This window comes from Phallusia mammillata, chromosome 8 (genome assembly GCF_965637545.1).
Source record: "Phallusia mammillata chromosome 8, kaPhaMamm4.hap1.1, whole genome shotgun sequence".
NCBI classification, from domain to species: domain Eukaryota; kingdom Metazoa; phylum Chordata; class Ascidiacea; order Phlebobranchia; family Ascidiidae; genus Phallusia; species Phallusia mammillata.
The window spans coordinates 16,081,498-16,094,632 of NC_137259.1; the positions used below are offsets into that span (position 1 = coordinate 16,081,498).

General features: G+C 37.6%; 1 protein-coding gene and 2 long non-coding RNA genes across 6 annotated transcripts in view; 1 reads left to right on the top strand and 2 right to left on the bottom strand.

The window, feature by feature from the left end:
• Positions 1-7,676, top strand: part of LOC145204634 (inactive dipeptidyl peptidase 10-like) — a 32,214-nt gene extending 24,538 nt beyond the window's left edge. For all 4 annotated transcript variants that reach the window (XM_080077226.1, XM_080077227.1, XM_080077225.1 and 1 more), the window contains exons 8-16: positions 345-534; positions 1,155-1,265; positions 1,860-2,157; positions 2,413-2,583; positions 2,992-3,058; positions 3,895-4,086; positions 5,398-5,552; positions 6,159-6,293; positions 6,816-7,676. In XM_080077226.1, the coding sequence (XP_079933352.1) occupies positions 345-534; positions 1,155-1,265; positions 1,860-2,157; positions 2,413-2,583; positions 2,992-3,058; positions 3,895-4,086; positions 5,398-5,552; positions 6,159-6,293; positions 6,816-7,039 (1,543 nt within the window). In that variant the 3' untranslated portion in view covers positions 7,040-7,676. The remainder of the gene's footprint in view (positions 1-344; positions 535-1,154; positions 1,266-1,859; positions 2,158-2,412; positions 2,584-2,991; positions 3,059-3,894; positions 4,087-5,397; positions 5,553-6,158; positions 6,294-6,815) is intronic.
• An 89-nt stretch (positions 7,677-7,765) lies between these two features.
• On the bottom strand, positions 7,766-9,308 carry LOC145204636 (uncharacterized). The gene is made up of 3 exons (XR_013853516.1): positions 8,706-9,308; positions 8,427-8,516; positions 7,766-8,119 (listed from the first exon to the last, which is right to left on the bottom strand). It is a non-coding gene; the product is annotated as an uncharacterized LOC145204636 (long non-coding RNA).
• A 1,697-nt stretch (positions 9,309-11,005) lies between these two features.
• LOC145205669 (uncharacterized) lies at positions 11,006-12,020 on the bottom strand. Its single transcript, XR_013853698.1, has 3 exons — positions 11,880-12,020; positions 11,226-11,315; positions 11,006-11,161 (listed from the first exon to the last, which is right to left on the bottom strand). It is a non-coding gene; the product is annotated as an uncharacterized LOC145205669 (long non-coding RNA).
• Positions 12,021-13,135: the final 1,115 nt, after the last annotated feature.

A 13,135-nucleotide genomic window follows, 5' to 3' on the forward strand; every position in this document is an offset into this window, starting at 1 on the left:
GAACAAATGAACTGGTTTAAAATTGAATCTTGTTTATTTGACTTGTGTTAATGCAACATTATGAGTAATATGAGGTCTTGTTAAGCAAACGTGTAGGCCAGTAGTTTCCGACCCTTTTCGACGAATTAATTCCTTAACAATTCCAAAAAAAAATTATTCCTCCCTAATACACTACATAGTAGATGCTAAACTATGCAAAGAGGTCGTATACCAGAGCTTAAGTGTCTATTTACAAACAACATGCAATTTTTGGGAATTCCTTTCCGGTTGGGAACCATTGGTACAGACAGTTAAGAACCAAAACAATACGAATAGTTACAAGCAGAAAAACAATTTCTTTGCAGGGAACGTTTAGAGATGTTGCATGCAGTCACGTGGACCCTGGATAGCGAAGCTTTGTTAATCACGTGGTCAAACCGTACACAATCGGTCAGTGTTACGCAACAATGCTACCCGACAATGCAAACATGCGTTGACGACATTCTACAGGTCAAGAAATCAAGTGCGACACCCGGAGGCTGGATTCCTTATATGGTACATAACAAAATGTCAAAGAGCCCTGATTTAATAAAACATAAATCAATAAAAGAGCGGTTCTCAAACTGGGTCCGCGGTCCTTTAGGGGTCCGTGAGGCAATTTTGGGGGACCGCGAAAAGGTTGAAGTAATTCTGTCACCTTATTTAGCGTCAGTTTGTGCCACAAAATAAGTATAAATCAAAATATAAATGAGAATGGACTGTCTCCATTGCTAAACAATAGCCTTTACTGAATGGCAACTATCAAAAATGCAATTGTTCGCGCACAATCGTAATGTTTTTTGTCTTGTGTGCGATGTCACAAGCTGTCTTTGGAACATTATTATGCGCAATTTTGCATAACTAGCTAAAATCCTGCAATCAACTTTCGTTTTTCAGAAATACACATTCAGGCTTAAGGACCGCGAGCCTTCGAAATAATGGCAAAGGGACCGTTTTGAAAAAATAATGAAAAAGTTTGAGAACCACTGCATTAAAAAGACATTAAAACAGCTAGAGAACTTGTAAATCATGAGTACATTTTATTGTCGATTTTAAAGAGAAAATAACAGCAACATTTTATTGCCAATTAAAATAGTGGGATATAACTTTGTGCTTATCCTGAGTTTTTGCTTTAGAATTCTCCCTATCTACTGTCCACCGACCCAGGGGTGTTTTTCTACGTCACCCAAGCCGGGTATGGAACCAAGGGGAATTTTCGTCACGTGGCTATGATCAACTACACTGACGTAAGTTGGTCGCTAAGCAACTGAACTGTTTAAAATTACACATTTTTTTCTTTTCCATAATGACCTTACCTTTTTTTAGTCAAAATGGTAATTCGTGGATATAAATTGACACAAACTTTGAAAGCAATAATAAACGCAAATGCATATACTGTGTACATTTATTATTATTAAGTTACCAAACCAATATTTCGATACATTATATTTTAAACACAGGACCAAATAATATATTGTATGTAAACGCCAAATTTGACTCACAAGGTTATAGTGCGCGGTTGCTGTAACACATGTAAAAGCTTCTAACGCAGCGGTTCCCAACCAGAGGGGAATTCCCCACTAGGGGGAAACTTGTGTTACAATAATAATCTCTTTCTGGTCGTCTGTGCTATGTGTTATTGCTGCACGATATTTTAGCAAACTAAATTTATAGGGGGGAATTAGATTTGAATATCGACTAAAAGGGTGCACAGGACAAAAAAGGTTGGGAACCACTGATCTAACGTAATGAAACCGCCATCTTTGCAACTAATGTTTACCTGGGTTCTGTACCCACAGCCTTTGTACTTGTCACACTTTAAACTCTACGCTTTTAAACAGAAACCACCTTACAAAAAGTTCCTGACCGACGGTCATTGGGAAGTAACGAAGCTTTTGCATTATGACGCAACCCGACGCGTCGTTTATTACGTCAGCACCGAGCGTCGTGAGCGCGAACGTCACGTTTACTCGGTTTCTGTCGATTCATCAATACGCAAATGTTTGACGTGTGAAGGTGATGACGTAGACCCTTGTTCCGCGACAAACGAGAATGACGTCATGGTGACGTCACAGCCGTGTCGGTATCATGACGCGGAGTTCGGTTCGTCATCAAGCTGGTTTCTGCTACACTGCTTAGGTGCGTTCGGAATTTAAATAATTTTTCCCCGATTTCCTTTAATTTAAAGAAGAATTGAACTGATTTGCGGTTCGACAACAAAATCTTTTTTATAGCATTTTTTACCTTTTTCAATTATGTCAAGAACTAAGATTTTTGTATTTTTTTTTCAAATTTTTGGGTTTTCAATTTTATTTTATTTTTTTCTGCAACAATTTATTTTCAGCTTCTAATTACTGCCAAGCCACACGAACGATGCTTTAATTTTATTTCTAGGCCCGATGATGCCTTATTCGTCGATAGCGAGTATAATTACCGATCGCTCATCTGATCCAAGCAACGACCGAATCGAACCGCACCGGCTGCCAGCTACAGAAAGCAGTTTTAATCAAACTAAAAACTTTACTTCGTGGTATCGTTGTGGAACAATAAAATCGAACGGAAATAGTAAGTAAACAGTTTTAAGTTAGTATGTCTTTTTTTAAATTATAACAAGGTACCTGGAGTTAGGCAAAGTCAATTTTAGTAACACGAAACCATCACCCATTGTTGGTAAATTTATTTGCAAATTAAAATCAGGAAATAAAACCTAGAGACAGAATTGTATAGTCCGCGCGCTGGTGGATAAACACCAATAAACCATAATAAGCATTTTTCTTAATAACATATTGTTGATTGATGCTATACTAGAGAAATGTATTTATCACAAAACCAAAGAAACACTAACCTTAACTAAACTGAAATGTGTTTTAGTTTATTAGTTTTGAATCAAATGTTTTGTCTGCTACTAAAAAGCCACGGCAATTTGGGTTTTGTACAAAACGGTAATTTGGGCATTTTTCTGTTTTGTTTCAGAAATCAACTTCAAATATCTGCTTCCACTTGACCACTTGGTGGCGAAACGTCCAGTCATCTTTCACGTGTAAGTTAACATGCAGGAACTTGGCCGAATGGTCTGGCGCGCCTGACCCATATACAGACATAAAAAAAACCTTGATCGGGATTCGTCCCCGGGAGTGTCCTGGGTTCGAACCCCGTGAAAAAAAAACAAAAAAAACGTGCTTTGTATTGTAATTCACATGGACTCAATTTCAAGTGCACGAATTTTCCAACCATTCTACAATATTAAGAGTGTGTTTAAGCAGCAAATACGTTACCATAGATCGATTTTGCCTGGCATGGAAGCCTAATTTTGGTGTGAAATTAAAGTAAAGCAGAAATAGTCTTGTACTAACAGATAAGAAGAACATAAATTCCTTACTGAGATCAGCCCTTAAGCGTCTATTCAGACCAGCGAACACGGTACACTCGCATGTAAATCATAGTAGGCTACGCCAAGCATATTGAAGGCGTTGTACCGAATCAGGGTCGCCGCAAGCATTTTCATGTGGCTAGGCATAGGCTAGAAAAATCTAGCCTTAAAGCCGTGGGATTCGAACACACGACAGGAGCCTTTCTTGGAACTCGAGCTATATCAACTGAACAACATACAGGCTCAGCGGCGAGCCCGTCGTACCTGGCCTGTGCCTTGCATATGGGAATGCTTGGTGACAGACTGATCCAGTATAACGCCTTCAATAGACCTGCGTATCGTACCTATGAAATATGATTCTTTGGTGGACTATTTAATTAAGTTTGATCGCATTTTACGGTCTTTAATATTGTTAAACAGTTGCCTTGCTGATGCTATAATTTTTAGATCCAAACCTAGGATTTTTTAGTTCTTCACCAACAATATTTCTCCTTATTTATTTTTAGAGGGGATTTAAATTCCCAGAATACTGACTTCCGGTTCCGACTCGGATTTGCCGAATACGTCACAATGGAGGATAGCATCATTTCCGTTTTGGTGGACGGGAGAGGCTCGGGCAACAGAGGTGACAAACTTCTTCAGGAGGTTGCCAATCAACCTGGAGTACTAGAGGTAGAAGATATCCACAATGTGCTGAAGTAAGTAGATTGAAACCAAGTTTTTTGATAAATCATAGTACGCCAGGCCTATTAAAAAATGCTTGGAAGACCCGCTGATTCAGTATTACGCATTTAATAGGCCTGGCGTACTATGATTTATCGATAAGTGTACCGCGATCGCAGCTGGTCTGCATCGGTGCTTCTGGGCTGATCTCAGTTATGAATATATTCAAGTTGTTGATAAGTTTCTATATGAGTGACACTTTAAAGGTGGTCCACCACAGAAATTTATCCTTGCATTGCATTTCTTTTAATAATACTTTGGGTAGGGGTAATAATGTAATGGCTACTAAGAATCTAAATGTGTACATATAGCTACATAATGAGAAATGTGGCCATTTAGTACAAAAAGTGTAAATATTGCCATGAATTTTGTTATGTTTCTTCGTTTGTATATAAGTATACGTAAAACTCGGTGCACACCAAGAGAGTGTTTTTTGCATCGCTTGCATTAAGTGACTCTCTTGTCACATGTGTTCGCCATCATTTTTGGTAAGAGTTTGATTTATTAAGTAATACACCGGGCTCCAAGACAAATCAACTGAACACAGTGTCAAGAAAATAAATAAACTGCTCTGAATGCCTTTTATGTGCTCAAAGTCGCAAAACTTTAAGGCCTAATTTTTACCAAAAGTTACACATAGGTGACCGTCTTAACTCGGTACAACTCCTATTTCAGGGGTCGGCAACCTTTTAGGTGACGCGTGCCAATTTACTTGTTACTTCCATGTGTTAATGACCTCGCGTGCCAACGTTTCTCTAAATAATAGTGGTTCGTGACAGCAGATATCAATAATAAAGAGAAAGCAGAGTGTTTTGTGCATGTAAGGCTGAATTTTAAGACAATGACATGACAAAAACAATAAACAAGCAGTGTAACAGGTTCAATTGTTACTTCAATATGTGCCAAAAAGTGCCAACTTTGGCACGCGTGCCAGGGGTTGCCGACCCCTGTCCTATTTGGACGCCTTTATTGTTGCAATTTTAGTTTATAACAGGGATGGGCAACCTTTTTTACTGTTGGGCCAATTACAATTGTCAAAATTAGATCGCGGGCCGCACCTGTGTATAACACAAGGTGATTTTACTTCGTTGCTTACCAAATATGCTTAAATATGAGTATAATTCGCATTTGATTCTAGCCACATTTTGCCAGGTCGCAGAAAACTAGCATCAGGCGCAGTAATCTGCTTAAAAATATATAATAGTTCGTCTCGTTTGCCGGTACATTTGAAATCTAAACCTAAATTCTGCTGTGAACCTTTTATGCAAGTATGAAATCATTTTCAGGTATCTCGAAGACAAGTGGAAGGTATTGGCTTCGACCGTGGGAATTATCGGAACCGGATATGGAGGTTACGTGTCATTGCTTGCACTCAGCGACACCCAGCGGACGTTCGAGTGCGGAGTGGCAATTTCACCAATTGTGGATTGGAAATTGTATTGTAAGTACTTAAATGGAATGCGAAAAGTCTTTAAGGGATTGCTTCGTTGACTCGTGTTCAGTTCAATAAAACCATTGATGGTAGAGTCAATCGCAAAAATTTTTACATGAGATTTAAGATGGAAAAAAAATATATATATATAAGATATTGTTCACTTACAAAAAAGTATACACCCCGGAGTTACACCATGGATAATCGTTTTAGGGGCCCTTGGCATTATGTTATGTCCAGCAACTAACTACTTTTGTAATTTTAAAATACTACGGACACAGAATGTTAAGTCAGGTCCCAATTAAGCCCCTTTGTCAATCAAAAACTAAGCACGAACCCGGCACGACTTACAACTTTGAGCCACCGTATCGATATAGAACATTTAAAGTTAACCAATTCTAATGATAATGTTAGTTACTGGAATTGTTTTCAAGCTTAAACCAATCAAAATTATCAGTAAAGATTGCCACGTATGTATGTAAAGCACAATTTAGGGTGTTTAAAACACTCAATTTTTTTGTTATAACCATCAGTGCCAAAAGTGGGCTATTAGGTAACAGACTCTTTGTCCGCTTGTTCCCGACCAAACCTTAACCGTTTCCACTGTATTTGCAGCTTCCGTCAAGGCAGAAGCGATGTTTGGATTGCCTGACGTTAACCCAGTCGGATACGAACGAAGCAATCTAATTGGTTCACCAAGCTTTCTGCCCAATTCCAAACAGTTGCTTGCGTTTCATGGGACAAAAGACAGTAAGTTTACAATCACTCGTAACGCCAACGAATTAGTTGAAGAACTGCATGGTTATTAAATGAAAACACACAGATAGTTTAATAGTTCGTAATTACAAACAATGTGGTGTACTGTTTGTATATTCTTAGCGTTAAACAAAGTTTATACTGCGTGTTAACTGGTAAATAGATACAGCCTGCACATCTAATGTTACGTATAGTGATCCTTAATTAAATTAAATAATGTGTGGTCACAAGCGCTTACCCAATGTTGCTCACAGTGGCCCTGTGTATCAACAGATACATGAAAGTCCATGCTGCATATTAAATGGCTACAGAGTGCACAGCTAATGTTACACAGTGGTCATCAGCGTACTTAGGGAACTTGTGTGTGCATGTTCAGACATATGAAAATCAATTCTGTGCATAAACTGTTGTGAGGACACATAAAAATCTGTGCTGCATATATTTTAGTGGTGCATGTGTCTCAATCAAACATAAAATTTAATCAGAACATGTCTTGAAATTGTAATTTATTCTCAGGGAGAATTAAGTGGCAGCATTCATTACTGCTCGACTATCTTGCCGTGGAGAGAGACCTGCCAGTGGGCGCAGTGAGCACAATTTTCTACCCTGACCAAGACCACAGATTGTCGGACAAACGCGCTGCAAAACACATGTACAGCACGGCGCGGTTATTTCTACGGAACTGCCTTTACGACAAATTGAACATTGTATTGCCTCCGCCACGGTTGCGGACGGACTGAAATGTATTTTACCCATTTTTTCGTTATTTTTTCACCGCTAGGTATATATTTTTGTCTTGTTTACATATTGCACAGCATTATATGTTAGTTTTGGGTCTTTTTAAGCTCAAAATATTGCTGACCTTACCGCTCTCAGTATTATACCAGATACGCAGTATTATACCAGATAATTTTGCAGCTTAAACTATGATACCGTTAACCTCGCTTCAACCAGATTTGATTAATCCGGATCTTTGCCTAATTTGGACAAAACTTGAGGTACAAATGATTTGTAATGTGGTAAAACTTAAACTCACCGACATCGGTTAATCCAGATCTTCGCCTAACCCAAATTGTTTGGACCAAACGGGCCCAGATTAACCGAGGTTTACTGTATGTGTTTTCAGTACAAAGTATGACTATATCAGACAAAAAGGAAAAAGGTATTTTTGTTATAAAATCAACCCCCAATCACATTTTTGGATAAAAAAGCGAATGTATTCATTTTTAATTCTGCTCAAAACAGTGCAGCAAATTATTGGCAAAGTTAATGTATTTAGCAATTCCGGACTGTGTGCATTTACATCACTTTATGTTCCTGTTTATTATTTTTTGCACAGTGCAATTTTCACACAAATAAACTTATTACGAGTTTTCATTTTTCTGGATTTGATTTTCACGAGTTGACTGACTTGTCACAACAAAAAATGTACCTTGCACCAAGGTTTTAGATTAATATGTATAACATTGACTGTAATATGTTTTATTTCGAAACAAAAGGTGCAATTTTTCGTCACATAAAATTATGAATTCCTACAGTTCTCGTTTTAGATTTAGTTTTCCAAAAACACAGTACACCGAAATTTTAGAAAAGAAATACAAAATGGCGAATTTAGATTTATCACACTGTATTCTCAAAGTATTAGTATTTTAATATTACAGCCATTCGACTAATCGTTTTTGCGACAATCAAAGATTACGAAAATTTCAAAAAAACAACAATTTAGTTGGTCCAAGGGTTGAAATTATGATACATCAATTACAAATACACATAAAACAGACACCGACAGACGAAGATGTTACTTCTTGCTTCCTTGGTAGCTGAAAAAAAAGAAATAAAAATTAGCTGCCTTCAACAAAAGATTTAAAAATCCTACATGAAAATTTACTAGAAAAAATGTAACTTTTAGTGTCCAATATAACAAAATTAAAATGGATATTTGTTATAATAGATAACTAAAGTAGTAAGCAGCAAAAAAGACTGGAAGTTAGCACCATAGCCTTTCTCTGTAGTGTTTTCATGCCAATGTACAGTCATTACAAATGGTAATGTCAAAATAACGGCCTGGCTTTAATATGTCATCATAATGTAGTTTCGTTTGTATTGTATTAACTCGCAATAACCTACCTGCTGCTGTTGGGGTTCATCTGGTTTGAATGATTGTTCAAATCAGATCTGGTACCAGTTCCTTGGTAACTTCCTTGGTGACCCTGGTATCTAGACACAAAACGGTGATAAACGCCATGTTTCTGCAATATGCAGTTTGTTCAACCAATTTTTGCGCGCCGTTTTAGCATTAAGTCTTTTAAACAAGTGCAAAAATGGCCAGAGAACTTGTATTTAAAGAACACACATTACAAACGTAAGATATGCTAGCTTAAACAGTATAGTAAAAGTAAAAGTTACCTATCATTATTTGGGTTGCATTGGTTTGATTTGTTGTCGTTGCTGGCTTTGTCCATTTTGTAGATTTGGTTTAACAAGCAAATGTAGAAACAAAATAACTTTCAGTTCAGTGATAAACCTGTACTTGAATGCTAATTCTGCGACTAGCAAAAATAGTTTAACATAGAAAATTAGTTAGTGTTGGTGAAACTAAACGCACATTCAACGTCAAATAAGCATAACTAATTCTGATTTTAATTGCACACCGAAAAAGCACGCTTTCAAAGAACTAAATATACAAACAAAACTTCATAGCATAATTATCCTTAGCAACTCAATAAACATAAAGTACACATTAGCTTTTAATCTCTCAAATTAAAGCCCAATTAACAGCTCCACACAACGAACCCAAACGTGTGCTAAGCAACGCTTCTCTGTCGAATTGCTAAATCTGGTGCTGACTTTTATAGCCAATCAAATGTTGTGCGACAAACGCTACTGTGTTCTCTACCTGGCGAAACTCGAGTTTTGCCGAACGAACATGACGTAATTTAATGCTATGTGGCGTAATAAAGGGCTTGGGTGACAGACACATTAATGTATTGTAATAGTTGTTTGTAAGCCATCATTGCGCCTGCCTATACACGACTTATAGGCGATTGCAGGGTCAATTTTCCTCGTGATATTTTGACACACAAAATCTTGTTTGGTTTTTAGAGAAATTAGGACGTTTAAGAAACTTGAGGCTAAAATTTTCAAACATTTAATGTAGTCCACAGTTTAAGTTTGGATATATACAGGGTTTTAAGTTTGGATATTTACAGTGGTGGGATTCAGCCCGTTCGCACCGGCTCTATAGAACCGTCTCATGAAATTTTATGAGATCGGCGAACCAGTTAGCATTACTGGTTACTGTCAATAGACTTTTTGTAACAGAACCGGCTCAAAAATATGACTTTTGTGATAGAACCGGCTGACACTACTGGATATATATATGTATCGACACTGTAAACAAATCAGTTTGCAACACCACAATGTCAGTTCATATTTATAAGCTTAGAAGTTCATATTTATAAGCTTTAACTTGAAAAACCGTGAGGCGGTTTAGCATAAGTAGCAACTACAAATAACATGAAGTAGCCTGGTAATTTTTAATTAATTTGCGGTCAAAACACATCACGGGAAGTTACAGGCAATTATAAAATAGCAGTGGGATTTTCCATCAGCGAGATTTTGGTTTCGATTGGTCGATACCTTAGTTTCGTTTGCTTACCGTAGCCTACACAAATACAGTTTAGCCCCACCCACTCGATATTTACACCATTTGCTGGGTGTTATGGCAAAACTAAAAACACTTTGATTTACTTCATTTTTTGTTTGTTACCAGTTGCTTCTCTGCACTTCTGCCAAGCATAATTAACCCATCTCGGATCTCGATTATGTCCAGGTTAAAAACTTTACAACAAACAAATTAAAGAATACACAACAAATGCTGGGAAATCAATTCATTATACTATTGAAGACTATTACGCCACTAGGTCTGTAGTGTAATTTAATCCTATTTCACAACTGCGATAACATTAGCAATGACGTAGTCAGACGGATGTTCCAAAAGTAGACTTGTACAAATTTTACTGGTTGTCCTATTTGCGATAGGTTCGTGGTTTTAGAAATTTATTTTGGCGTGTCTATGTGGATTTAGAACACAGAATTTTAAAACAAAGGTGTGCAACCTGCGGCCAACGGGCCAAATGCGGCCCTTGATTAAAGGGCGTGCGGCCCGCAGAGACCCTTGGATTTCAAATGTCCTGGCAAACGAGTTCAACTAATATATATTTTTGAGCAGATTGATGAAAAATTACCTTGTGTTATACACAGGTGCGGCCCGCGAACTAATTTCGGCAATTGTATTTGGCCCCACAGTATCAAAGGTTGCACAACCCTGTATTACGCCAATAGAACTGTAGTGTAATTTGATCCTATTTCACCACCGTGCTAACAATAGCAATTGCGTAGTCAGGCGGTATGATTCAAAATATACTTGAACAATTTTATTCTGGTTGACCTATTTGCTACGGCTTCGTTCTGTTAGACTGGTGAAAAATATTTGGGCGAGTCTTTACGGTTTTGAAACCAAACATGTCAATAAATACTGATTATGCTTTAATAAAAGCGAATGTTTCGTGTAGCTTTGACTTTTTAGGAAATTATTTCGGTCTGCGACGACGCATTTAAACAAGTTGCACTTTTTGTCAACAACATCTTAATTTTGACAGGTTTTATTCCGAATTTCCATCAACACAAAAATTTACCATAAAACATATAGCAAGTGCCAAAATATGCTTACGGGCACATAAAATCGAAACAGCATATCCTGGAATAGTTTAAATTTATACGAGGTTAAAGTTTAAGTAATCAACACAACACACACAAAACATTTCTATTCTTTTCTTCATTTCTGTTTGGGAGCTTGGTAACTGTAAAAACAAAAACATAATAAAGTTTATTGTCGAATAACGCAATTCATTTTCATTGTTATACTTTGGGTTGTTTCGATTCTTTTGGTTGGAATGGTTGTCCAAATCTGCTTTGGTGCCTTCGCCCTGATAATTAGGCGAGTGGCCTTGATGTCTGCATAAAAACAAAAGAATAAAGATTTCATGAAGCATAGAAAATAAGCACTATGGCATATCATATCAGTAGCAGTTAGTTACAAAGAGTTTATTTAATAATTTAAAATGTATACTTCAAAAAAAAAAAAACGATTTAAGTCAGGGGTGGGCAACCTTTGTTACTGAAGGGCCAATTATAAATGTCAAAATTGGATCGAGGGCCGCACTTGTGCATCACACAAAGTGATTTTGCTTTGTTTCTTACCAAATATGCTTAACTAAGTATAATTCGTATTTGATTCTAGCCACATTTTGCCAGATCGCAGAAAACTAGCATCAGGCGCATTAATCAGCTCAAAAATATGCAATAATTGGACTCGTTTGCCAGTACTTTTGAAATCCAAGCGTCTGTGCGGGCCGCACAAGCTTTACTGAAGGGCCGCACGCGGCCCGCAGGTTGCCCACCCCTGATTTAAGGGAACTGCTGTTATGCGTTGTAGTGTAATTTTAGTAACTGTCTTGAGGATTAAGCATCTAAATGGGCTCAAATCTAAAAAATACAGATATCACATCAACTACTTACCTTTCATTATTCGGGTTGCCTTGGTTCGAACGGTTGTCATTATTAGCCTTGTCTTGCTTATCCATTTTCCTTTCTTAATTACTGTATACCAAAGACAACGCAAAATTCAATGCAGTAGAGGTTTTTTGAGATCTAGCAGCCACAGAAAAGTTCTCAGCAAGCAGAAATCGCATCTACAGTGAAACTGTGGCAAGGTTTCGAATTTAAGTGAGATTTATTTCATCACAAGGGGCAAAACCAGTTTCAGTAACATGGTAAATCCCCTATTTTATAGAGGCAACAGTGCAATGGAAAATTTTATAAAATCTTAGACGTTCAAGATGGCGTGCGAGGCCCTATCAGTGGAGTTTATTGTAGCGAGGAGCCGAAACCACATAGGCAGGTGGACCGATATAAATCCAGCCGAAACCTTTATGACGTCTTGCGAAATAGTAGGCTACGTTGTGTTGTGGCATTGCGATTTCGCAGTCTCTGCGGCCTGTAACTAGACTCAAAAGACACTTTTCGCATTTTGAAGTTGTGTGGCAGAAAGATATACGGTTTCCGTCGAATCACAACACTTTTTTTGTAAAATCGCTAATTCGGCAAACCGATACGTTCCCATTTTATTTTTTATATTACAGAATGCTAACCGATCTTATTCAGAGCTCATAACCGTTTACCAGAGTTTAACCCTTAGTCGCCTTTAGGTTGACCAAAGTATTTGAATTAGATGCCTGTAACTGTAAAACGTTAAAATTGTTAGTAACGTGTGTATTCCTAAAAAAGCCATTTTCTGAATGAAGTGGTGGTCTTCTGCTTATTACAGCGAAGGTGGACATAAACACGTGTCGAGATCAGCCCTGAAGCGTTTATGCACACCAGCGATCACGACATACTCATTTATGAATCATAATACGCTAGGCCCATTCACGGGGCCGTTTAGTACAGGTTAGTATGTTTGGAGTACTTACATCCATCGCTGCAGATGGATTTGACCAAAATATCTCAAAAAAATCCAAAATTTTGCAAAATTCAATCACGCAATTCAAGTCCAAACTCAATGTGTTGTTTTGTCAAAATCCTGCAGTTTTCTTATCCACAATCACAAAACAGGATTGATTTTTCCAGTTCTGGCTCAGAGCTATCAGAAACAACCAATTCACCACTTAAAGCAGGGGTTCTTAAACTTTTTCGGTCGCGCCCCACTTTACACTAATTATTTATTCTCACGCCCCCCCTAAAAAACGTTAGCACTAATGATGCTTGTCTTGTTT